This window comes from Chionomys nivalis, chromosome 10, assembly GCF_950005125.1.
Source record: "Chionomys nivalis chromosome 10, mChiNiv1.1, whole genome shotgun sequence".
Lineage (NCBI taxonomy): Eukaryota > Metazoa > Chordata > Mammalia > Rodentia > Cricetidae > Chionomys > Chionomys nivalis.
Genome location: NC_080095.1, coordinates 19,144,598 through 19,171,591, shown reverse-complemented (window position 1 = coordinate 19,171,591; position 26,994 = coordinate 19,144,598). Strand labels below are relative to the sequence as shown.

The 26,994-nt window shown below is 46.4% G+C and overlaps 1 protein-coding gene across 4 annotated transcripts in view; it reads left to right on the top strand.

The window, feature by feature from the left end:
- The window catches only part of Eml1 (EMAP like 1), a 157,937-nt gene that overhangs the window by 125,700 nt on the left and 5,243 nt on the right, over positions 1 to 26,994 (top strand). For all 4 annotated transcript variants that reach the window (XM_057782213.1, XM_057782215.1, XM_057782212.1 and 1 more), the window contains 12 exons: positions 1,983 to 2,112; positions 3,896 to 4,045; positions 4,789 to 4,858; positions 6,496 to 6,606; positions 7,505 to 7,600; positions 8,877 to 9,011; positions 9,548 to 9,647; positions 10,650 to 10,804; positions 17,368 to 17,493; positions 17,735 to 17,866; positions 19,730 to 19,797; positions 22,212 to 22,300. In XM_057782213.1, coding sequence (XP_057638196.1) covers positions 1,983 to 2,112; positions 3,896 to 4,045; positions 4,789 to 4,858; positions 6,496 to 6,606; positions 7,505 to 7,600; positions 8,877 to 9,011; positions 9,548 to 9,647; positions 10,650 to 10,804; positions 17,368 to 17,493; positions 17,735 to 17,866; positions 19,730 to 19,797; positions 22,212 to 22,300 — 1,362 coding nt within the window. The remainder of the gene's footprint in view (positions 1 to 1,982; positions 2,113 to 3,895; positions 4,046 to 4,788; positions 4,859 to 6,495; positions 6,607 to 7,504; positions 7,601 to 8,876; positions 9,012 to 9,547; positions 9,648 to 10,649; positions 10,805 to 17,367; positions 17,494 to 17,734; positions 17,867 to 19,729; positions 19,798 to 22,211; positions 22,301 to 26,994) is intronic.

Here is a 26,994-nt window from a genome sequence, read left to right as displayed (position 1 = left end):
CATCAGTGTCCTCTCCAGGGTGATTTTTTGTGGGGTTTGTGTGGGTATTGCTGTTCACCCCTGCCTATTTTAGTTCCATTGGTTCTGGGTTCTCCAGTCTGCAGGAGCATCAGAGCAGAGGGTCCGACTCCGAACTCAGCAGGAGCCCAGGAGATGTTTTCTCTGCTCGCATCAGAGCCTTGAAACTCTAGTTAGAGTACCCCACGTGGGTTTGATTCTGTTTGTTTTGTTATTTTTTTTTTTTACCATGGACCTTCTACTTATTAGAATACCAAAGGTTATTTTAGGGGCCTAGGGAGATGGTTGAGCCGTTAAGAACAGTTGCTACTCTTGCGGAGGACCCAGGTTCAGGTTCCAGCATCCACATGGTGGCTCACAACTGCAGTCCTACGGTACCTGGTGCCCTCTTCTGGCCTCCACAGACAGCAGGAGTACACATGGTGGATATACTAATACATAAAAATAATAAATTTTCCAATATAAAACAGTTATTTTAATAGAAATGTCATTCTAGAAAACTCTCGCCATCTTGATCCCCCCTCCTCCCTCTCCCCTCCCTCCCTCCCTCTTCGTTTGGCCTTCCCTTTTTATTTTTCATTTCTAGTTTCTCTTTAAGCATTTTTTTATTTTAAAACTTTGCTTTTAGGATTGATTTATTTAGCTGGGTAGTGGTGGCAGATACCTTTAATTAACCCCATCACTCGGAAGGCAGAGGCATGCGGATCTTGGTGAGTTTGAAGCCAGACTGGTCTACAGAGCAAGTTTTAGGACAGCCAGTGCTACACAGAGAAACTCTGTTTCAAATAACTTTTTTAAATTTAGCATTTTCTTTTTTATTGAATCCTTGCATGCACTGAGCATTCTGCTGACTCAGCATTCTTGGCAATTTGAAAACTGTACAGTGTAAAAGATACATGGAAGTCTATTTTATTTTACACTCTTCTATAACAAATCAATTTAAATATCAAAGGAAATTTTTTTTGGATTTTTGAGACAGGGTTTCTCTGTAGCTTTAGACCCTGTCCTGGAACTCACTCTGTAGATCAGGCTGGTCTCGAACTCACAGAGATCCACCTACCTCTGCCTCCATTAAAGGCCTGTGCCACCCCGACCAAAGGACAGTTCTTAAAGTCTGATGCTGAGATTGTATATACACTGGACTCCATGACAGACTGAGTGGGTTTCTTGAGTTAGTTGTGATTCTGGGCTGTACATTTTGTTCGGATGATAGAAACATATCTGCGCCAAGATGTCCCAAGAAATGATTGTGAGAATCTAGTTCATACCTATTATAAATTCTTATCTATGGTGTGAACTTGAACAAGAAGCTTAGAAATAACAATGACACAAACTTTTGTTTCAGGACATTTAATTTTGTGTTAGATCTTTAATTTAATTTTTCTTTACATGTGTATGTGTCTCTGTGTTGGGGTATGTACATATGTATGCAAGTACCCCAGGAGGCCAGAAGAGGGCAGAAAATAGATCTCTGAGTATTGTGAATCATCCCATGCGGATGCTGGGACCTAACTTGGGTCCTCTGGAAGAGTAGTAGTGCTCTTAACCAGTGATCCATCCGTCCAACCCCGTGTGTTCAGTTTTATGTCCTATGGACAGTAACTGAAAAGGACATGGCATGGGGGTCTAGGGGTGGTGGTGGATGGGGACTCTGGGGCCAGTGAGAGGGCTCAGCACATAAAGCTGCTTACCACAGCCTGACCATCGGAGTTTGATTCCCTGGGTCTTCTGCAATGGTAGGAGCCAATGGAAGGAGAAAACAGACTCCCAGAGTTGTTCACATGTGCCATGCAACCCCACCCCACCCCCACCAACACATTAAATAAGTAAATGCATTTAAAAAAAAACAAAACCTTTTAAGGTGCACAAAGGAAATTGTCCCTTGTGCACTGACAGACCAGCATGTGTGTGGCATTTGCTTTCAGGGGCCGAGATATGTCACTGACACTTCATTGTTTTTGTAGAAGAGGGATATGTAAAAATGTTTCTCCGAGGCCGCCCCGTCACCATGTACATGCCCAAAGACCAAGTGGATTCTTACAGTTTGGAAGCAAAAGCCGAGCTGCCAACGAAGCGGCTGAAGCTGGAATGGGTGTATCCTTTTGGCTGACCAGATCGTCGTGGGTGACTTCTGGAAGTCTAGTGGTAAAAGATTCATAAAAGTTAAATATTTTACTGTTAACTTAAAAAAATCAAGTTTTTAAATGTGGCCACGTAGGAGAAGCAATTCCTGAGCAAGTTCTCACAATCGTGGTTTCTGTTCAAATGCTCACCCACTGTCTTCCTAAAGACAGTATGGAAATGATCATTGTATAGATGAATGGTTTGGGGGCCAGGGGATACTGCATGTTCATGGCCTTCCTGTCGATCTAAAAGAACAGTTAGACAGAGGACTCATGATGAGACCATTTGTTGCTCTTGATTTTTGAGACAGTGTCTTACTATGTAGCCTAGCCTTTAACTCACAGCAATCCTTCTGCCTCACTCTCCTGAATGCTTGGCTTGTAGGCATGTGCTACCATCGCCCACAAGAGTTGGTGATCTGTTTCTGCCGCTCAGTGCGGTCGACTCATTTTCACTGTGGAGGAAGGCTGCAGTAGCTACTCACCCCCTGCAAAGGCCTTACACTCAAACACATGGTGATTATCTGCTGCTACTGACTAATGTCACACTCTGAAGACAGATTCTTAGATGTTGATGTCAGTTGATGCTGCTCTGCCTTCACTGACAAGAACTTAGTAGCTGAGGTTATGGAATCAGATTCCATGGAACTCAAAGGATTAGATGTTGCTTGGCAATCTGTTTTGGCGCATGTCATGTATGGGATCTGCCTCTTCTTTAGGTAAATCAGTTTATTAAATTTAATCCAGAAAACGCTACTCAAAAAATGTTTCCTTGTTTGTTTGGGTTTTGTTTTTGTTTTTTGTTTTGTTTTGTTTGTTTGAGACAAGGTTTCTCGGTAGCTTTTGGAGCCTGTCCCAGAACTAGCTCTTGTAGACCAGGCTGGCCTCCAACTCACAGAGATCCACCTGCCTCTGCTTCCTGAGTGCTGGGATTAAAGGTGTGCACCACCACCGCCCGGCTTAAAGTCATTTTTAATGAAAAGATTTAGCTCCTAGATTACAGACACTATAAACAGACTCAGAGTTAATAGCTTCTAAAAAAGCCGGGCGGTGGTGGCACACGCCTTTAATCCCAGCACTCGGGAGGCAGAGGCAGGTGGATCTCTGTGAGTTTGAGACCAGCCTGGTCTACAAGAGCTAGTTCCAGGATAGGCTCCAAAACCACAGAGAAACCCTGTCTCGAAAAACCAAAATAAGTAAGTAAGTAAATAAATAAATAAAAAATCTTCATGCTGTAAAAAATACATGTTTTCACCAGGCGAGGCGTGGCACGAAACAAGACATGTCTGTAATCCCAGAGCAAGGGAGGCTGAGGCAGGAAGATCAGAGTTGAAGCCAGCCTGGGCTACACAATGGTCACATGTCTCAAGTGTATTAGCAGAGTATTTACCTAGCACAGGAAAGGGCCTGGGTTCAATCCCCAGCACTGCAAGACGATATGTTCATATTTTTACTGACCACTGACAACTTAATTTCAGGCATGTAGGTATTAAGGTCTACTAGGTAGAGAGTGTATTTCATTTTGTTCTGTTTGAGACAGGGTCTCACTCTGCAGCCTCAGTTGGCCTGGAACTCACAGAGATCCAATTAAAATTGAAAGCGTGTACCCCCATGCTCTGCACATTTCCCGTCCGATCTTGTTTAAGTTGGCGAAACTGGCAGGAATCATTACGTAGAATTTATACACCTGTGGGATAAAGTAGTGGCTTACCAGCTCTTAAAGGCAAGCTGTTTTCACCTTGACTTTTACTAAGCTATGGGTACCGGGGGCGAGACTGTCGCAATAACCTGTACTTGCTCCCGACGGGGGAGACGGTGTACTTCATCGCATCGGTGGTGGTGCTTTACAACGTGGAGGAGCAGCTGCAGAGGCACTATGCGGGCCACAACGATGACGTCAAGTGGTGAGTCCTCACAAAAAGGCTGTCACAGCAGAGGTGAGCTAGCCTTAGCCGAAAGGGGTGGGGGCTCTGAGACCAGACTGGGCAAAGCATGTATAGCTATTCTTTCTGTTCTCCACGTTGGGCTCCCTGGCTCGGCTGCCAGATTCCTGCTGCTCTCTGTCCTCACTGCACTTCTGCCTGACCAGATATCAGAGGGGGAAAAAAACAATCTTCAGGAAGCTTTCCTAGCATATCAAATGCTAGGCTTCAGATTGGGTCTTTAATTTTAGATAAAGGTAAATAAATGTACTTTGTTGTGTACATTAGGCTCAGTCTGATATGCCTACAGTTCATTTTATAGCTTAGGGAAGACCTTGGAGTGATTGGATGGGTGGATAGATCTGTGCTCATCCTGGATCCCTGGCTAGTGATAAAATATCCTATGGATAAAAATGAACACACGCAGAAATGCCTTGTAAGAAGGGTGTGGACTACGGCAGTTGTTCTGAGACTGAAGTGGTATTTTCCCGAAAAAGGATGCCTTTCCTTAAGTTTAAAGGTTCCCAAGAAGAAATAAGAGGATTCTGATAAATGAAACCGCCCCTACTGTCTAAAGTTGTTGGGCTGTTTAGGGAATTCGGGTGAGTCTGTAGGAAGGGAGGCAGTATGGGTTTTTGTGTTTAAACTTTTGGAAGATTGTAGTTAATGAAAGAGAAGTAAAACTCAACTATGGTGGAGGTGTCTGATAAATATCTTTGTTTTAGCCTAGCAGTCCATCCCGACAGGGTCACCATAGCAACAGGACAAGTTGCGGGCACGTCTAAGGATGGAAAGGTGAGGTTTGTTCATTGTCTTCCTGGTTTGTGTAAGGACCCGGCAACAGCCTTCCAGAAACATTTTTGCCGATGAATCTATCTGGCTACCTGTAGTTACAGCATCTGGGAACTTCTGGGTCCTCCTTATGCAAATTGACTGTGTCATCGTGACCTTAAGCCCCCTGAGCTCACCTTAATTTCAACAGATTTTTAAATAGCATCATCACTGGTTATGGTGGCATATACCCTTAATTCCAGCACTTGAGAGGCAGAGGCAGGCGGATCTTTGTGAGTTTGAGGCAAGCCTGGTTGGTCTACAGAGTGAGTTCCGGGACAGCCAGGGCAGTTAACCCAAAGAAACCCTGTCTCAATAAATAAACAAATAAATAAATAAATAAAACAGAGAGAGAGAAAAAAAGGGAAAGAGAGAGAGAAAACAAACAATACCAACAACATGTTAAAAACATCATTGTCTTGTCAAAGAATCAATTCTTGAAATTCTTATCTCCATACGTGATCAGCATGAAAAGAATTAATCCAATAAGCAGAGTTAAGATCCCATATGTAAGTAACCATGTGTTATGGGAAGTCCTTGGCTGTGAGCGCCCACCAGTCATTTCCTCCGCGGGCGGAGTTGGTGCCTTGTGCTCATTACAGAAGCTGCTAGAAGGAGGTGAGGGGGTGAGTGGGGCCAGGCAGCTCAGACACTTCCAAGCTGGCTTCCATGTGGGTTTGTCATGTTTTATTCAAAACTCTTGCAGCTTCTTAAGCCCCTGTTTGTACACCTTGTGCTAGTGTGACATATAGCCTAAAACCCATCACGATGTGAAGCTTCAGCTTTATCAGCATATATCCGACCAGAAACCATGAACGTGACCTCATCCGAGATGTTTTCATAACAGCGAGTTTTAGCCATCCATTTCATGCTGGTTTTCATCAGCATCCTACACTCGTGAAGAGCGAAGTAACAGAAGCCAGACTTTTATGTGAACGCACGTAAATGGAGCAGTCTTTCGTGTTATAAAAAAGAAAAAGAAAGAAAGCCTCGAAGAACGCTTTGAAATTAGAAACAAACTCTTTATTCTGCCCTCTAGTGGCACGGACGTGTATTTCCATTTCTAGCATTGGAATTGAATCTGGACTGTAGAACCAGAGAGAAAGTTACAGTTATCTGAGCTAATTTTTGACCTGCAGGGAAACTCAGAGAAACCACATGCACAACTACCTGGAGAGAAGGCTGAACTAGAACAGGGTTCACCTAACACCTGCCTAGGCGTTGGGCGCGATTCCCGTGCCCTTTCATGATGACGAATCTGCTGGTTGCACTATGATGCTATCTTTGGTGAAATGTCATTTCTAAGATTTCGAGAAATGCAAATATACAAAGGGGGCATCAGTTACTCTGGTACGGTTGCCAGAGGCTGGCTTAGTCAAAGTTTAAAGCTTGGTAGTCTTCTCCTGACGTCTCAGCTGCCCACACAACCCAGCACCTCCTTCAGCCACGGGGAATACTTACTTCAGTTCCCAGGTGTACCCCTCAAATGTAGAAAGACGTTTTATTTGACGAAGTTGAAGTCACTCCCAGAATAATTTTATGGTTCCAAGATAAAGAAATTAACTGATAATCACAAACGATGACCATATTGTTCCCAACAGCAACTGCCACCACACGTGCGCATCTGGGATTCTGTGACCCTGAACACTCTGCATGTCATTGGCATCGGCTTCTTTGACCGGGCCGTCACCTGCATCGCGTTCTCAAAATCTGTAAGTATGAAAGTGTCCAGGGCACATTTCTAAGCAAGCATCTTTATCCGCATGGCTTCTAGCCTTTCTCCAGGCATGCTGGTCCAGCAGACCCGTACTTGAGGTACTTCAGTTTGGAGGCTTACGTTCACATCGATGGTCCACACACATGTCCAAACACTCCTGTTTAGCCCCCTCGTGCTTTGCCCTGCATTTAACCCTACAGCAGCCATGTGTATAGCCAAGAAAGCAGGCCTCAGAGACAGTGAGTGCGCCGTCTTCATGGGTGATATAATGGACCCTTTCTGTGTGTTGGGCGTAGTGTATGTGCAGCTGCACAGAGTGGGGCAAGCATGCGTACGTGTGCATGCAGGGGCCAGAAGTCAGCCTCATCTGGTGTTCCTCACTTGCTGCCCACCTTGTTTTTGAGGCAGCCTCTCTCACGGAGACCGCGGGTTCTCTGGTTCAGCCAGGGTGGCTAGCAGCAAGCTCTAAGGATCCACCTGCCTCTGCCTCCCCCAGTTGCCATTACAAGTGCACACGCCATCACAACCCAGCTTTGGGTACTGGGGATCAAACTCAGCTCCTCATGTTTGTGCAATTAGCTTTTACCTTCCAATCCCATTACCCATCTCAACAATGAACTCTATTAAAAGTAAAATTAATAGCTGGGTGGTGGTGGCATATTCCTTTAATCCCAGCACTGGGGAGGCAGAGACAGGCAGATCTCTGTTGAATTTGAAGCCAGCCTAATCTACAGAGTGAGTTCCAGGAATTGTTCCAAAGCTACACAGAGAAACCCTGTCTTGAAAACCAAAAAGAAACAAACAAACAAACAAAAAGTTGATTTTTTAAAAAATCATGTTTGTCCCACTTAATTCTCACATGCCGTCTCCCTGTGTATACTTTTTCTTGGCAGAACGGAGGAAGTCATCTCTGTGCTGTGGACGACTCCAACGACCACGTGCTGTCTGTGTGGGATTGGCAGAAAGAAGAGAAACTGGCAGATGTGAAGGTCTCGCTCAAGCCTTTCATTGCAGCTAAGCCATGTCCTGCAGGGCACTGCCTGCACAGCCAGCAGCCTCCAGAACAGCCCCACCCCACCCTGGGGACAGTCCTTTCCTTCAGCTCTCTTTGCTTCTGTCTCTCTTCCCTCATGAGGCCCCGCTGCAGACCCACCAGGGCATGTCCTGCCTCCCACGGTCTATAGGTTTTTTTCTTTACTTATTTCCTAGTGAGAACCCTAATTTTAATTCATTCAGCCACTATTTGCTCGCTTTCATTCATTCAGCAAGCCTGGGTGCCCACTGTGTGCTGGGCTGCCCCAGTGAGGAGTGCCTGAGATGGATGAGGACTGGGGTGTGCTCAGTCCCTGCCAGGATCTAGGGCTACAGGAGAGAAGGGTGCTAGCACCCCAGAAGTCAAGACTCTGCCTCTAATCAACAGCCTAGAATGTTGAGTTGACCTTTCTGTAGCTCTCTTAAGTTTTTCTTTTGTCAAGAGCACCCCTTGATTCCTATTTTTACAGAACAGACTTCTCATTTCTCCTCTTGGCATCTGTGCCTCAGCTAACCTAACCCTAGAGAAAACATCATTCTGCCTTCCTTGGACAGCGGTAGGCTTGCTCAGACCGCCTCAGTACCTTACGGGAAGTTGCTCTCAGACACCGTTAGCTACCGAGCTCCCTGCCTTGTGTCTGGGGTGCAGACCTATATTCTAACCAGATGTGTGTCCAGACCTGACCTTCCCTGTCGTCCACTGTTGCAGCAGGGATGTGTGGTGTCTGTCCTGTGTGCCAGCTTGGGAGCAGCCAGAGGTACAGGATCATGCCCATAGAACTGAACAATTACATGGAAGCAACAGTCAGGGCCAGACACCGTGGACCAGGACGCCTGTCCTGGAAGTAGGAGTAGGCTTGAGAAGGGCTGATGTGGCTATCGGAGAGCCAACTCATGAGACCCCAAACTAAGGAACTCCTGGGGAATCACGGCAGCCATAGTGAGCCAGGATAAGGCAGCCATAGGCTGTGCAGAGTTCTGGGTCCTCCCTAGAGATCCCAGTCACTGAGGAGAGGGAAGGGGGTGGTGTACCTGTCTGTCACCACCCATGGTGACATACCCCTGCTCAGCCTTCCCAGCACTCCCTGGGGCTCACAGCCATAGGGCGGGAAACAAAGGGGAAGAGGCACCAGCCGGAATAACCATGCCAAGTGAAGCCGGTGGTGCTTGAGAGGCCCAGTACCCTGCTCGAGGCTGGTGGCATTTGATTCTCTGTGTTCTTTTTTCTTAAAGTGTTCAAATGAAGCGGTGTTTGCTGCGGATTTCCACCCCACCGACACCAATATCATAGTCACCTGTGGGAAGTCACATCTGTACTTTTGGACCCTAGAAGGAAACTCCCTTAACAAGAAGCAAGGGTTGTTTGAGGTAAAATGCACTTTTCTCTCAGTTTTCCTGCGTGACACATGCGAGGGACTGGGTGGGTGTTAAGGGAGCATCGAGAAAGTTCCTTAGTGTTTGTTTTATTGACAGATATGAATGTAGAGAAAGCTATGCTCCCTTGGCGTTCCCCAGTCTGCTGGGAAATCCTCCGTGTCTTGAGAAGCTCCCTGGTTATAAAATGGGAAGAGAAGTCAGGACCTCCGGATGGGGCAGCTAGCTGCAGTGAGCCTGAGGCAGACACCTGTTCCCAGGGACCAGCACCCTGGCTTTGCTAATGGTGTTGGGGACTGTCTGTGCTCTGTTCCCCATCCCTCATGCCCCCCTTACTGTCACCGTCCTTGAACTGTCTACAGCTTTAGGATTCCACAGACATTTAGGGTTGCAGAAATTTCCTTTCTCTTAGAGCAACTAATCTGGAGGCACCATCCAGCTGGGCTTGATGGGGTCCTAGCTTTATTAGCACAAATAAAAGGATGTCTTCAGTAAATGATATGTCTGTGCGTGCTTGCTACATTCCACAGAAACAAGAGAAGCCAAAGTTTGTCCTTTGTGTGACATTTTCCGAAAATGGGGACACCATTACCGGAGATTCCAGTGGCAACATCCTGGTGTGGGGAAAAGGTAACAAGAAGTTCTCCTAAAGCCATTGGATGCTCAGTGATGCTGTAACTAAGGCATTGGAGGGGATGTTCATAGAAAGGAGCTGTTGGTGTGACATACAGGATGGCCACTAAGTTCCAAGTTACATAGGAGTGTTCATGTGTGTGGTTTTAGTGAAGCTATAAAGTTATGATGGAAGAAAACTGGAGAACACTAACAGTTGTTGGCTTTGCATATACCATTGTAAAAGACTTTTTAAGGTCAGGATACTGTGTGGAGTTAATCACATTGCTGAGAGAGCTAACAGCAAATATAACCCAGATGTTATTAACAGCTATAGAGCTGTGACCTATGTGGGTAACTTTTCTGATCCACATAGCACCTGACAGACATTGCCAAAGTGCTGTAGACACCAATATAAGCGAGACGCTTATGCACAGGTCAGATCTGAATCCCTGCAGTTAGAGAAGGGAGAGCATCACTTACAGTTAGAGAAGGGAGAAGAGGTGCCAGCTAAGGCCAATGAGAATTCACAAGAGTTTTCTAGATTCAGGAAGACATCCCCCACTTCCTCCAGGGTCTCAGAGTTGGGCCTGGGAATGAAGGGGAAGATAGGCCTCCCAATGTAATTTCAAAATGGCAAGGTGATTTTTTTTGGTATCTGCTGTAGACAGTGCTCTTTTGCCCCTTAGAACAGCCCTTCAGGGTAAGCAGTAACCCCATTCTACAAGTGGGCTTGAAGGAAACAGCCCACTAGGGAGAAACCAGAGAGCACTCGCAGAGTTCATGTTCCTGGCCACACAGCTCCCACGACACTTGTGCTTTCCTCGGTTACAGGCGATCCGGTTCATGCACACTGGACTCCGAGAAGGTCAAAACTCTGAGTCGTTGCTAGGAATGTATTAACATAACGCCATAACCTATCATAAGACCTTTAAAACAAACTGAAATGGGACTAGCCATGGCCAGAGGCTAGCCTTTTGATACACTCTTCATTAATGGTGCTTTTCCTGGTGTGTTTAGGTACAAATCGGATAAGCTATGCAGTTCAAGGGGCCCACGAGGGTGGCATTTTTGCACTTTGTATGTTGAGAGATGGCACGCTGGTGTCAGGAGGAGGGAAAGACCGGAGGCTCATTTCCTGGAATGGAAACTATCAAAAACTTCACAAGACAGAGGTAAACCCAATGTGGACCCTGAACCTGTTCACCTGATGCATCTGCTCATTATTTAAAATCTTTAACTCAGTGCTTTGGAAAAATAAATTAGATGAATTTTTATGGGGGCAACAATCTTAGGAAAATCATGGAGGCAGTTTCTGTACACATAAAACAAAGTAAGACTTCAGGCTACTCAACACTTCCTGTTTTGAACATCGTTTTAATAGATGCAATCTTCATTTTCCAAGGGACCCTTTCTCTTTTTTCCAATTCCATATGCTGCTTGCGTATAGCATCACTGTGAACCAGGTACATTGGCGCCTGATTTGTTCACAGCTCTCAGCTGAGAGCCAGCACACTTTCTCACATTTCCGGTCCTTTGCAGTTCATTTCACCACCTAAGAACCAGAAAGCAGGCTGTCTTCCCATGGGAGCCAAACTGAGACCCCTGGCATCCTCAGCCCCGCTGAGGTTTCTCCCTCTAGTTCAGGTTAGGAGCAGGCGGGTTGCAAAATTGGCATCAGTGTGAAGGGCAGCACTCCATCCCTAGCATGCGAAGGCATGTCGATTTCTGCAGCTTCTGAGTCACACTCCGCCATGTCTGTGGCACTGCTTGGGGTAGTCTGAAGTTGTGGTTCATGCTTCCTTGGTAGAGAAAGGCTTTCATTAACAGTCCCTTCCCTTGTAGCGCGAATTCTAATTGGTCTTAATAATAAAAACCTGGAGTCAGATATTGGGGGGTGAAAGCTGAAAGTTCAGAGAAGCAGAGCAGCCACCACTAGTTCTTACTGCTACGAACTCCTCGGACGGAATGGGGTGATCTGTCTCTACAAAACCTCAGACTGAATCCTGAGCTCCTGTCTCCTCCCGCCGTATATTCCTCTTTCCACCTCTTCTCATCTCTTCTCATCTCCACCTCCCTAGTCCTGGGATTAAACGTGTGATCCACCGCTTGGCTCCGTTTCTCTTTTAGACTGATTCAGTCTTGTGTAGCCCAGGGTGGCCTTGAACTCATCCATCTGCCTCTGTCTCCCTGAGTGCTGAGATTAAAGTGTGTGCCACCACCGCCTGGCCTTTATGACTAAGTAGTGTGACTAGCTCTGTACTCTTATCTTCAGGCAGGTTTATTTGCTACAGCACAAACAAAATATCACCACATTCCCTTTTCGTGATTATTTGATAGTATACCTTTATGTATTTTTATGTGAAAGAGTGTGTGATATATATATGATATGATATGATATGATATGATATGATATGATATGTGTGCATATGTGAATGCACACCCATGCACATAATTGTTGAGGCCAGACGATGTCAGGTGTCTTCTCTATAACTCTCTACCGTGAGTCCTTGAGACAGGGTCTCTCCGTGAACCTGGAGCCAGGTTGGCAGCTAGCAAGCCCCAGCCATCCTCCTGCCTCCACCTGTACCCGGTGCTGGAGCCATAGGTGTGCATAGCTGTGCCTGACTTTTTATATGGGTGTTGGAGATCTGCGTTCAGCGTTCTAGCTTTTGTCTTTTTCCCAGCTGGTATCTCCAGATGCTCATGAAGGTCTTGACCTTGGTGGGTTTTTTTATATATATACAGAGTCTTGCTACATAGTCTAGGATAGGATAACCTTAAGCTCATGTGTAGCATAGGCTAGCCTCAAACTCAGGGATATTCTTGTTTCAGCCTTCTGAGTTCTGGATATATATGTCAAAACATCATGGAATGCTTTAAAGACGTATAGTTTTTATTTGCCATGTATATTGTCAGGACTGACCGACCTATTCACACGTACCTGAAAAGGGGAGTGAGGATGGAGGAAAGAAATAGACAAGAGACAGAAGATAGAGTCGGGAGCGCTTCCAGTGAACACTGTAACAGCCCATATTTATTTCTCATAGCCCCTATATACCCCTATCAAAAGGGGGCAACAAAAGACTTCCTTACCATGATACAAGGAACAAGCAAGAGTAATTACTTCCTTACATCTCAAAAATAACCTCGTAACCACACCCTAAGTCAAACATCAGATCTGGCCTTTGAGGAGCAAAGCGACCCGTGGCCACACCTTTGTCCAAACATCCTGTTACTTGTTCTTGTGAAACAAGAAAGGGTTTGAACTCTCTGACCTTTTGTCAAGATGGAACGGAGAAAAAACTGTGGGCTCTCGCAGTATATCTCAGTAAGACTCAACACTCCAGATGCAGAGGCAGAGGTAGGAGAACTTCTGTGAGTTTGAGGTCAACCTGATGATCCACATAGAGAGTTCCAGGACAGCCAGGACCATGTAGAAAGACCCTGCCTTGTTTGAATGCTCACCTTAATAGACCTGGATGGAGGTGGGTGGTCCTTGGACTTCCCACAGGGCAGGGAACCCTGATTGCTCTTCGGGCTGATGAGGGAGGGGGACTTGATTGGGGGAGGGGGAGGGAAATGGGAGGCGGGGAGGAGGCAGAAATCTTTAATAAATAAATTAATTAATTAATTAAATAGAAAAAAAAAGAAAGACCCTGCCTCAAAACATACAACAACAAAACAAAACAAAAAGGAGGTGGAGAAATGCAGAAGACCCAGGTTAAATTCTCAATACGTGCATGGCCACTCACAACCATCTGTAGTCTAGTCTGAGAGAATCTGGCATCCTCTTTCAGCTTCCATGGGCACTACACACATGTGGTACACATACATACATACAGACAAACATTCATATATATAATAAACTAAGTAAATATTTGAATGAAAGGAAAGAAAGAATATGTGAATAGGTATATTATTATGTGAGATTGATATGAGAGAAAGCACTTTGTAAATAACAAATGAGGTGAGACTGTGTATTGTCAACTGGCAAGTTACTCATTATGTTATAATGCCTTTGCCTCCCATGCTGGGATTAAAGGTGTGCACCACCACACCCAACTACTCTATTTTTTTAAAGGACTTTCTCTATCCTTTTTCTTTTCTCTCCCAAGGCTACATATATTTTTAAAAACATTAAACTATTTAGAGGTTTGGTTTTTTTTTTAAATCTGAATCTGTCTTTACTATATCTCTTTCTTTTTCTGAGCACATGAGTCTTTAATCTGCTAAGCAATATGGCTACGGTTAAAGCTGTGGCTTTGGTGGCTGGCTCTACTTCATTCCTTAGCTTTTCGAGAATCTAGCTTCATGGCAGGGGTACTGGCAGTAGCCATATTTTTTGCCACAACTCTGTAGAGTTTCTAGGTTCATGCTACTACCAAGAAGCCTGATGCTGGCTGCACAGAAACAGCATTTAAGTGTTTGGTGGCAGAGGTTGTTAAAGGAGCTGCAAGGTTTTGGCTGCTATTGCTGAGTCAGGAGGTCCTTCTTAAAGGAGCCATACCTCTGCTTGCTGCCAGCAAACAGAGCCTACCAGAGAAAAGATGGTTACAGCTTAACTCTGTTCTTGTCTGTCTAGAATCCTTTTTTCTTAGTTTTCTCAGGCTTTATGTGGAAATTCTTGCCAAATGTTTGGTTGCTGTTTATAGAAGTTTCTGTCCCGCCTGGTCCTATAGCTATTTAGTCCCAATGAAACACACGGAGCCTTATTTTAATTATAAACTGTTTGGTCTATTAGCTCAGGCTTATTATTAAGTAGCTCTTACAACTTAAAATAACATATAATTCTTGTCTATGTTTAGCCATGTGGCTTGGTACCTTTCCTCAGTACAGCATTCTTATCTTGCTTCCTCTGCATCTGGCTGATGACTGCATCTGTACCTATTCTCTTCCCAGAATTCTCTTAGTCTGGTTGTCCTGCCTAAACTTCCTGCCTGACTATTGGCAAATCAGCATTTCATTAAACCAATACAAGTAACAAATCTTTACAGTGTACAAGAGCATTTCCCACAACAACTAATTCATTTGGAGATTTGCTAAGATCTAAGAACACATCTTTGGACAGGCTTGCCCAACTTATCACTGCAAGGAAATTTAGAAGTGTAATGGTTTAAGTAAAATGCTGCAGGTCCCCAAGTGGAGGCAGTGGGCAGCGGGCCATGAGACCACACCGCAGGTCCCCAAGCTGCAGCAGGCAGTGGACAGCGGGTCCCAAGATCAAGGCAGGCCATGAAGACAGCCAGGCCCCAGGCAGGAAGTTGCATAGATGATGAAAGACAGAGACAGATAGGCACACCATGCAGAGTGAGGTTGGTTATTTATTTAGTGGGTTATGGAAGGGGAGAAGAGCAGAGAGAAAGGCAGAGAGAGACAGAGTCAGAGACAGAGGGGGAAGGGGAGAAGTGGGGAGAAGGGAGAGACAGAAGCTGAGAGTGGGGGGAAGGGACTCAGGCTAGATGCTGAAGATCGGGGGAGGGGGTAGGCATGTCTTGTTGCTTAAAGGGACAAGACAGACCATTACAAGAAGACCTGGGTAAGTCATCTAGTTTAATTCCTGTTCTTTAGTTGAGCAGTGCCCTAAAGTTTTACAGAACTCTGAGTCCTGGGATCAGACTGAGACCTGTGGGAACAGGGTCACCACATTGTTCTGAGAAGCTCTGTGCTTGTCTGTCTTACTGAACGGTTGGGTGTGGTTCCATCCTCAGTGTTACTCTGTCAGTGTTCACCATTAAAGAACCATGCTTGACAGTCACCAGCATGTTCTGGACTCCAAGTCTTCTGGACAAAGGAGTTTAGATATGCCTAAAAAATCTTCAGCAACCCAGTTGTGAAGACCAGTTCTGCACAGATGTCACTACGTGTCTGAATTAGACACTGCCTTTCTAGGTCTTTCCTTCAAATTCTTTGTTTTAGGTTCTTCATTGGGGGTCGCTTTCCTTGACATTGGTTTTTCTGTTCCTGATATCTTTCCCTTCGATCATTGCTTGTGCCTCAGTGTAGATAAGTCGCCACCATCTTCTGGCATTTGAAGTTCTTGCTCACACTCATGCCGTCCCATCTCAGAGGACAGTAAAGCTGAGGCACCAGGACAAGACATCACACATGCTGAGTTCAATCCTATAGCACCCGCACCAAAAATAAAAGCATGAGTTCTTTGTAGTAAGATTCGATCAGCATTTGAGGGGATGTGCCGTGCATTGCTAGTCATGGATATTCTTGGCATTCTTATTTTAAACTATAAAGAAGGTACCGGAACCAATTCTGGCATCTCAGAAGATATCTCTCACCACGCAGCTCTTCCACTTCACAGAATGTCATCCCTTCCCTTCTTTATAACTTTTCTTTAAAAAAAAAAAAGCTTCAGATTTGAATTGTGTGTGTGTGTGTGTGTGTGTGTGTGTGTGTGTGTGAATGGGGAGGCTAGGTGTCAACTTTTGGTGCCATTCCTCAAGAGCCATCCACTTTATTCTTTGAGACAGCATTTCACCGAGCTCTGGCGCTTGCCCACTCATCTGGGATTTATCCACTTCTATCTTCTCAGTGCTGGATGGCCTAGAACTCACTATCTACACCAAGCTGGTTTCAGACCCACAGAGACCTGCTCGCCTCTGCCTCCCCAGGGTTGTATTAAAGGTCATGGTGCCCTGATGCCCTGCTAAGACTGTATCCTTGCTGATTCATTTAAGATAGTTAAAATGTTTATAGTTTAAAAAGTAAAGTACTTGCCTAGATACATGAAGTCCCAGGTCCACCTCTAACACCACTAACAGGCAAACACACATGTGTGCATTCTCATTCTCTCTCTCTCACACACACACACACACATATGTGTGCATATTCTCTCTCACACACATACACACACAAACGCACACAGGTTTAGAGTTTTGATCACTTGCTAAACAGCTAGCTGTGATATTTATACAACTGAGTTTCTCTTCTGGGCACATATATATATAACTGTCATTAAAAGTTAACATGCAACACAATTTTTGTTTGTTTGTTTTCAAGACAGACTTTCTCTATGGAGTTTTGGCTGTCCTGGAACTCACTCTGTAGACTAGGCTGGATTCGAACTCAGAGATCCTCTGCCTCTGCTTCCCTGAGTGTTGGGATTAAAGGCATGTGTCGCCACTACTACCGGGCATCACAAATATTTGTTTGTTTGTTTGTCTTTTTCCTTTTAGAGACAAGGTTTCTCTGTAGCTTTTTTTTGTTTTGTTTTGTTTTTTTTTTGTTTTTCGAGACAGGGTTTCTCTGTGGCTTTGGAGCCTGTCCTGGAACTAGCTCTGTAGACCAGGCTGGTCTCGAACTCACAGTGATCCGCCTGCCTCTGCCTCCCGAGTGCTGGGATTAAAGGCGTGCGCCACCATCGCCCGGCTCTCTCTGTAGCTTTTTGGAGCCTGTCCTGGAACTCTATAGAGACCAGGCTGACCTCAAACTCACAGAGATCCGCCTGCCTCTGCCTCCTGAGTGCTGGGATTAAAGGCGTGCACCACCACTGCCCAGCATCACAAATATTTTTAATGCCTGAGATAAATGCTGGTGCACATCTATAATCCTGGCTCTTGGGAGAGATTGAATCAGGAAGATTACCTTGAGTTTGAGGCCAGCCTGGGTTGCATAATAAATTCAAGGCCAGCCTGAACTACACAGTGAAACCTCTCAAAAGAAAAAAAAAGTCAATTGTATGAAATCTTAAATCTTTGTTTCCATGTTACTCTTTACCATACAGATTCCTGAGCAGTTTGGCCCGATACGGACAGTGGCTGAGGGAAAGGGCAATGCCATCTTGATAGGCACAACTAGAAACTTTGTCCTGCAAGGCACTTTGTCAGGGGACTTCACACCTATCACTCAGGTATTGTCAGCTTGGGAAATGCCAAACTCCTACACCCTGCCATTAATGCAGATGTCTGTGAGCATGGGAAGGGTGGCTGGCCCCGGAGTTTCCCAGTGGGATGACCTTCTACTTCAGAGCTGTACTTTGTGTCGTGATTAAGCTGGGGAGGAAGAAGCTGATGAGACCATCTTTTAGACCTGATGTTGGCTCCTCTGTGACCGTGGGATCTCAGAGTTCCTGTGTCTTGGCTCTTTTGTAGGGTCACACTGATGAACTCTGGGGGCTGGCCATCCATGCCTCCAAACCTCAGTTCTTGACCTGTGGACATGACAAACATGCCACTCTCTGGGATGCTGTTGGTCACCGGCCTGTCTGGGACAAAATCATAGAGGTAAACGTGCATGCTCCCTTCCTGGTTTCCTTATAAAAACTCACCTGGGATGGATTTGTGCATGAAATTAACAGTGATAAGGAGTTGTTTAAGAGCGATGTTTTACCTTTTAATAATCGCCTTCTTTTTAAGGATACCTCGTGTTCTCACCCATATCGTTCTGCTTCACCATTGAGCTTCCTCAACAGCAAGTTAGCGTTTCCAAGCAGGTGGTCAGAATTCCTGAGAGGGGCTTTAGCTGACCCAGGTGCTGAGGAAGCCTGGTGAAGAGCCAGTGTTCTGTGATGGCAAATCTAACAGAGCTGTGAGCCACACAGAGGACACGGTGTCACTTACCCCTCTGTGGAGTTTGGTGGCCGAGATAAAGCACTCGCACTGAACTTTGTGGGGGAAACAGATTTCTTATGAGAGTTTCCCGTCCCCTCCCCAGTGGAGACCATGCCTGTGCTGCTGGCTCGTCAGGCTGTGAATGTGTCCTATCATCCTTCATTCCCACAGATCTTCTGCGGGTTGAAGAATTTTAGTTTTGCTCTGACTGTTCACCAGGAAAGTGGAGAACAGAGAGGCTGAGTTGCTTGTCAAGGTCACTAAGTTAGTAAGTGGGGGATGGCTCCGTGGTTAAGTGCACCCCCTGCTCTGCAGAGGACTGTGTTTAGTTCCCAGCCGCCACAGGCCCACTCACAACCATCTGGAACTCCAGTTCCAGGGGATCTGACACCTTGATCTGGCCTTTGGGGGCATCAGGATATGCTTATATACATGCAGACAAAACACTTCCAATCATCATCATCATAATAATAATAATAATAATAATAATAAGTGGCTAATTGCCCAGCTCAGACTGACTCCTAAACCCAGGCTGTGTTCTATCACACTGTAGTGAATCACAGGCAGCCTCCATTGATTACTTGTCTCCTGGTAACTCACACACCCATATAAGGAAATGGCCTTCTTGCAGTGCCCGGGATTGTGCATTTATTCCTGAAAAGCTGCTGGTATTTGCAAGGGCCTGGGCCTGGGTCTGGCCCCGTCACAGGGTGCTGCTCACTGCCCCAGCTGAGCCCCAGGGTTGAGGGTCTGAAGGGTAGGCATTCCCACTGCATCGAGGGAGGGCAGCCCTCCTGCAGTCCCATGAGCATGGCCACCAACTGAAAACCCTGACCCCCCACCTCCCTGCCCTCACCAGGCAGTGAACTAATTGCGCTGGCCTAACATAACTTTGGGACCAGGGCTGGAACCCACAGCCCTGCAGTGTCCTTGACCCTCTGCCCACCATCCCCGATGGATAAAGAACCCTTAGCTTCTCCACCTCCATATGAAAAGAGTTGTGTGGTTCAGGAGAGCTGTTTTATAGAAACAGCTTGTTGGGGAGCGGGTCAAGGGACCCCGAGTTCTGTTTGCAGTGTCAGCAGCACCAGTTTAGTGGGGACAACCACTTTGGAATCAGCTGAAGATGGTGTGACTGGTATCGAGTCTGTCTGCTCTGTGGTTTCAGTTGATCTGGTAGCACCTCTGTGTCTCCGATGTCCACACCTACCCTGGTGATGGCTGGTGATGGTGTTCCCAGATAGATGAAGTCCACTATTTGGCCAACTTTCCGCTGAGCCCGGGGGTCAGTGATGGCCCAGAAGAAGAGCACTTATCTGTCTGCCTTTTGTGACTCCTGTAGATAGGACAGACTATAAGACGACAGAGAGATTCACCCAGGACAGGCCTGCACCCGGATCCCAGTGCATTTCCTCTGGGGAGCAAGGAGGCTTTTCAGACAGAGCTGGGTAGCCGGGGAAGCAAGCTGCATGGGTGGGTTTTGTGCTGTCCTGCTGTGTCTGGCTGTCTATTTACACTTCCTTTAAAATATTTTAGGATCCAGCTCAGTCTTCTGGTTTTCATCCTTCAGGGTCTGTGGTTGCGGTCGGGACACTGACTGGGAGGTAAGCCCCGCCCCCACTCCACCCCTCGCACAGCCTGTGCTGTCAGAGTCCCGGAGAGCAGCTAGAAGTCTGAGCCTCCCCAGAGGCCTGGCAGGTGCAAGCCAGCTTTGGCTGCATCTTTTCTGTTCCGGTCATTTACTGAGAATTAAATCAAAACTCAAAAAGTGAAACTGAGCCCTTCCCATTTGAAACCTTGAGGAAAGCCTCCCCAGCTCCACCCCCACCCTACTCCATCTGCCTCTAACTCCAGAGAGCTCCTGAGAGCCTGCTCAAGAGTAGTGGTTCTCAACCTGGGGGCCGCGACCCCTGAACTCTTTGGAAGATACAGATATTTACATTATTACTCATAACAGCAGCAATATTACACTTATGAAGTAGCAACAGAATGATTTTATGGTTGAGGTTGTGAGGAACTGTATTAAAGGGTCACAGCATTAGGAAGGTTGAGAACCACTGATCCAGAGCCTGTGGAGAAATGGGCAAGAAAACATTCCAAAGCACCGAGGAGCGAAGCCTGCTTTCCCAGCTAGAGAAGCTTTCAACGCTGTAGAAAGTGCCCAGATCCTGGGCCTAGCGTCCAGACTCAGCTCCTCTGACACCCTAGGCAGTAGATCTGTGCTCACTCCTGGCTTCCCCATGAGCAGCAGTGCATCTATGGGCCACGTGTATAAACTCTCTGACTGTCATTCTGATCTGTAAGTTATGGTAAAGCCACCAACACCGGTGACTGAAAGAGCCGTGTACATAGGGACATCTCCTGAGCTGGCTAGCGGGTGATGGCGGTGGCTGGAATTATTGTTGTTTGGCAGGGTTTGGCTGTGTTTCTGTTTTGTTTGACTCAGTAGAGTCTGCCCTCAGGGATGTGGTCCAAGGCCCCTGCTGGATGTCTAAAGATGTCATTTTACAGAACCTCTTATAACCTAGCTCCTTCCTCTCATCCACGCCCGTGATACAACTTCACAGCGTAATGCGGCTCACGTGAGCGGTGAACGACAGTGACCAATAATCAGATGGATCTGTTGAGACTGTAGAGGTTCTGTGCACATGGTTTTGTCTCAAAGGGTCTAGCTATGGTGGGCCCACCCTCCCCGCATGATGGAATAAAATGATTCGGTTCCTCACAGGGAAGAAATGAAGCGAATAGTGTCCTCAGAACAGATACAATGTAAAACTTACAATTCTTTTTCCGAAATTTTCCACTCAATGTTTTCAAGCCTGCGGTTGAAAAGGAGGATAAAATCATTGAGAGCAAAACCCTGCATGAGGAAGACTGAGTCTGTTATAGCCCCAGCTGTATAGTCTTAGATGTTCCCGCCCATCGTCCTTTCCTAAAAGCATACTACTCTGATTTTGTTTTTATACCTGTGGGTTTATAAAGACAACTACTCACACGTCATAGCAAAGGTGTCTTGAGAGTCCTTCTGCAGAATGCTTGCAGGGAAGGGACTGGAGAGATGGCTCAACAGTTAGAGCCCACATCAGGCAGCTCACAGCCATCTGTAACTCCATCTCCAGGGGGATCTGGCACCCTCTGCTGGTCCTTCCTGGTACTACATTTGTGTATAAAAACCCCCGCACACAGGGACCCTCTTTGAGACATCAGAGCTTTAATTCAGTAGGCCCTTCCCTCTGACTGGCTGGCAACCCGGCAGACATCGCCATCACTTAGCTACCGACAGGGAGGTGTGACAACGTTCAGAATGAAGTATCCTAGGATGGAGTAGATGACACCTGCGACCTAATCCTACACTCTGTCTTCTCCTCACACATCTTTGATCCCAGGACCAAATACTCAGCTAAAAGCAACGTACAGGTTTCCTGAAGGCCCCCTGGGTACCCAGATAGTTAGATCCCGAACATAGACAGGACAGCAGGATCTCTGCATCTGTCATCCAGGTCTGAAACCACAGCAGCCAGACCACAGCCAAGGGCCTGGGAGCTCCATCATTCTGATGCTTAACGCACCTTGTTTCCCGCTCCCTGGCCTTAGGAGAAGCTCTGATTAATCCTGGCATAGTGGGGAGCATCGGGGGTCGAACTGTTGTACCCCTCAACTCTCTACCCACATTCTGGGGTCCCCCACCTCATCCTGGGCCAGAGCTCTGGGGCAGCCACCTCGTGTTCTTGGCTCTCTGCTGCACCTCTGACCACAGGCCCTGGTGCCAGTTTTTGCTCGTCTTCCTGCCCAAGGCAGAGCAAACAAGGTCTCGAGAGAGCCTTCCGTGCTAAGTTCTGAAGGGCTTCTGGTGGTTGTCAGTGTGTCGCTCCTTTCCCAAGGGAAGGCTGGCGTGGAGCGAATTTCCTCGAGTGAGAGCTGAGTGCATTTGCAAAGCCCTGCGATTAACAGGCTCGTGCTGTTGGGACAGCCTTGCGTTTTTACGGATACCTCACTGTGTGTCTCATGTTTACCACAGGTGGTTTGTGTTCGACACGGAAACAAAGGACTTGGTCACCGTCCACACAGACGGAAACGAGCAGCTGTCGGTGATGCGTTATTCACCAGGTCAGATACAACTTTCACTTCTCACAGACAATGCCGCTCTGCACAAGAGACAAGTTGACAACTCCTCCAAGGGGACTTAGCTTAAGCATGCATATAGCTGTGTTTGTAGGGCAGCTGTGTTTAAATTTTATATGAAAAAAATCTCTATCTCTCTGTTCTCTCTCTCCCTCTCCTCATCTCCCTCCCCTTGTTAATCTGCCCCCCATACACACTTTAATTTTTTGAAACAGGGTTTTTCTGTGTAGCCTCATTTGTCCTGGAACTCACTTTGTAGAACCAGACTGACATTGATCTCATAGAAATCCTCCTGCTTCTGCCTCCCTAGTGCTGGGATTAAAGGCATGCACCACCACCACCTGGCTTATGTTACAGAAAATCTCAGAATTAGACAGAGTGTTAGGGTGAGGCCCCCACCCTATCACCAGGCTTTGAAGTGATCACTCTCCTGCCTTCATGTCCTTCCAAGATGTGTGCCATTTACCCAGTACAAATGTGTAGTTCAGAGGTTCATGGGGGCTGGGGAGATGGCTCGGTCCATAAAGCATGGGCCATGCAAGCATGAGTCCAGATGTTCAATTTCCCAGACGTGTCTGGTATTTATTCTTCTAGATATTATGATTGTGGATGAAATTTTTCTGAATTTTATTTTCAGATGGTTACTAGTATATTGAAATAAAATTGAATTTTGCATATGGCTCTTTTATATAGGTTCCCTTTTCTAAACTCTCTAATCAGTTTTAAAGAGGTGGGGTATCATATGTATATGTATGTATGTATGTGTGGTTTCTATATATACATGTGTGGTTTGTATGTATTTGTGTGCATGGTTTGTGTATATATGTGTGGTGTGTGTAGTTTGTGTATCATATATGTATGTGTGTCTGTACGTGTGTGTGGTTTGTATATATGTGTATGTGTGTATGGATAGTGTGTGTATGTGTTGTGTTTGTGTGTGGAATGTGTGTGTATGCACATGTGTGGTCTATGAATGTGTGTTTGATTTATGTGTGTGTGTGTGTATAATTCTTCAGGATTTTTCTTATACAGTGTGATATCATCTGTAAATAAGTTTACCTTCTCTTGGATCTAGATGCTTTACTTCTCCTTCACTGCATAGCTGGTTCCTCCAGTAAAATGTTGACAAGGTTGGCCAGGGTGGCTCTCTTGTTTTTCTCTCAGTCTTTCATCTTTAGGGACAGAGATACCGTTTGTAGGGAAAGCATTCTCTTCTGTCCTGATTGCTCTCAGCATAAGAAGTGCTGAGATTTGTCAAATGCTTTTCTACTTATGGAGAATGTAAGAAAAAAAATGAGTTGGGCATGGTGGTGCACATCTTTAATACCCCAGCACATGGGATACAGAGGCAGGAGATTCTCTGAATTCAAGGCCAGTCTGATCTACAAAGAGAGTTCCAGAACATCCAGGGCTATACAGTGAGACCTTGTCTTGAAAAACAAACAAACATGGAGTATAGGCAGAGTTTTCTTGTCCTGGCATCAGTTTCCCAAATAACCAACACTGAGACTTAATATTACTTATAAATGCTCAACCAATAGCTCAGGCTTATTACTAGCTAACTCTTACATTTTAAATTAACTCATATTCCTTGTTTATGCTCTGCCATGTGATGGTACCTTTATTAGCATGGCATGTTCATCTCCTGCTCACTCTGCATCTGGTTGGTGACTCCTGACTCAGCCCTTCCTTTTTCTATCACTCTCAGTTTGGCTTTCCTACCTAACTTTATCCTATTCAGTGATTGGCCAATATAAGAGAGCATTGTCCTGCAACCTGTCTTCCTCAAAAGTTGCTCATGTGAGCGAGCCTGTGTTTCCATTTCTTCTCTGTTATCCCAATGGCAGTCCCTGGAGCTTTCCTCTGGCTAATACTGCCTTCCCCCAAGTCACAAACTGCCCACTGCATGTGAGCACCTGGGCCAGCCAGCCATCTGGAGTCAGTGCTCTCTGTCAACCCAGTGGTTTTGACAAATCAGGCAGCACACTACTGAGAAGCTCCACTAAAAGCAGGTGCCCATGTGTTCTCTGACAGAGGAGTGTGGGAGAGAAAAGATGCCACTAATGTCTAGAAGGTCGCAGAGAAGCCCAGGAGCAGCACCTGGGCAGTGGACAATGACTTTGGGGAGTGGCTGTCCTAGTCAGTGTTATTGCTGTGAAGAGACGCCATGACCAATGCACCGCTTAGATGAGAAAGCATTTAATTGGCTGGCTTACAGTGTTAGCGGTTTAGTCCATTACCATCACGGTAGGGAGCGTGGCACGCAGGCAGCACTGGAGCAATACTGAGAGCTACATCCTGATTTATAGGTAAGAGAGAGACTAGACTGACTGGCTAGGTCTGACATGAGCTTTTTGAAACCTCAAACTATCCCCAATGACACACTTTCTCCAACAAGACCACACTTCCTAATCCTAATCCTTTCAAGTAGTGTCAAACCCTAGTCACTAAGCACTGAAATCTATGAGTTGATGTGAGCCATTCTTTGTTTGTTTGGTTGGTTGGTTTTTTTTAATATTTATTTATTTATTTATTTATTTATTTATTTATTTATTTATTTATTATGCATACAATATTCTGTCTGTGTGTATGTCTGCAGGCCAGAAGAGGGCACCAGACCTCATTACAGATGGTTGTGAGCCACCATGTGGTTCCTGGGAATTGAACTCAGGACCTTTGGAAGAGCAGGCAATGCTCTTAACCTCTGAGCCATCTCTCCAGCCCTGTTTGTTTGTTTTTTGAGACAGTCTTTGTATAGACTCACTTTGTATGGAACTCACTCTGTAGACCAGGCTGGCCTCAAACTCATAGAGATCCACCTGCCCACTGCCTCCTGAGTGTGGGGATTAAAAGTGTGTGCCACCACCACCCGGCTTAATTCAAACCACCACAGTGGCCTCAGCTCCCAGAACTGACATTGGAACCCAGGCAGCCATGAAACACATGACAGGTGAAGGTGCTTACTGCTAAGCCTGGCCGTCTGAGTTGGATCCCTAGGGAGCAAACTAACTCCCTATGAATTGTCTTCTGATCTCTACTCATGCAGTGTGGCATGTGCACACACACACACATGTATGCATGCACACACATACACACATGTGCACACACATACACCCTGGGCCACTATGCTTCTAATCTTAAAATATGGGATTGGCAACCCCTGCCTCCTAATGTTTATTCAAGTTCCTGTGGGAAGAGTTTAGACAACACTGGCCCACAGCCACTGCTTGGAAAGTGGTAGTTACTGTGGTTGTCAGCGTAGAGCGCTGTGGTCATGACCAGATGGGTGTCAGGACAGGGACACTGGATCTTCTGACGTTCCCTGGCCCTGTTTGGAGCCAGCAGTGTGGTGCTCTGCCCAGGATCCCAGCCTCTGTAGTATGCTTCCTTTCCCCCTCTCCAGCAAATATGTTTGCCCCCTCCCTTTGGGCTTCCTGACTGCTTAGGCTGCTTCAATCTTGCCCTCCTCCCCATTTTGCTAGAGCATCCTAAAATACCATTTTCTGGTGGTAGCAGTCCATGCCACCCTGTGTTATCCTCCTATGGGGAGAGAACTGGCCTTCCGGGCAAAGCGATGGTGTGTGCCAGTGGTGCCAGGGACTTCCTAGTGAGCCTAGGACTTCAGGGCAGCCTTCACGTGTGTGTAAGAAAATGGCTCCCAAAGGGAGTGGCACCAGTAGGAGGCGTGGCCTGTTGGAGTAGGTGTGGCCTTATTGAAGGAAGTGTGTCACTGTGGGGATGGGCTTTGAAGTTCCTATGAGGCAGTTCACTTCCTGTTGCCTGCCAATCAAGATGTAGGACTATCAGCTCCAGCACCATGTCCCACCAGGACCATAATGGGCCGAACCTTTGAAACTGTAAGCCACCTCATTAAATGCTTTCCTTTGTAAGAGTTGCTGTGGTCATGGTGTCTCTTCACAGCGACAGAAACCCCAACTAAGGCAGCATGCTCTGTGGGCAGGGATGGATGATCAGTTAGAACAGGACTTGCCTGCAGGCTGGCTGGCTGGAGGAACCCATCATCCCTCACCCCTTCCTTAGCTCCCTCTCAACCACTTGGGGTCACTACTCTGCTGTTGTTCCCTTGTCTTTCCTGCTGGCCCTGCTCAGGACACGCTGGCATTTCTGGACTAGTCTCCAGATCCTGTTTCTTCCTGGTGGGCCTTAGGGTCTCCCCCATCATCAACTTTGGCTGCTTGTTGGCCGGCTACAGGGAGGACTCTGCCACCCTTACCGAAAGCTCCTTGCCTGAACTTTCAGCACCAGCCCTGCAGCCCAGCATCCTAGGCTTCCTTGACACAGGCAGTGAACCCACTGAGGTGGAGCCTCGGGAAGATACAAGGACTCCTTCTAGGGCCCAGACCCTAAGAGGAAGGCTGTGGCTCCAGAGGCCCAGTCTCAGACAGCCGGGGCTAAAAAACACCCTGTAAAGGTAGAGAAGAGGACAGCCAGGGAAGGGTTTCATACAATTTATAGGATTATATTTCAGGGGCCAGAGAGAGCTCAGTGTTTAAGAGCACTAGCTGCTCTTGCAAAGGATCTGAGCTCAGTTCCCAGCACCAACATGGCAATTTATAACTACCTGTAACTCCAGTTCCAAGGGTTCTGACGTCCCCTTCTGGCTTCCTTAGGTACTGCATGTACATGGGGCACATACCTACATTCATGTGGACAAAATA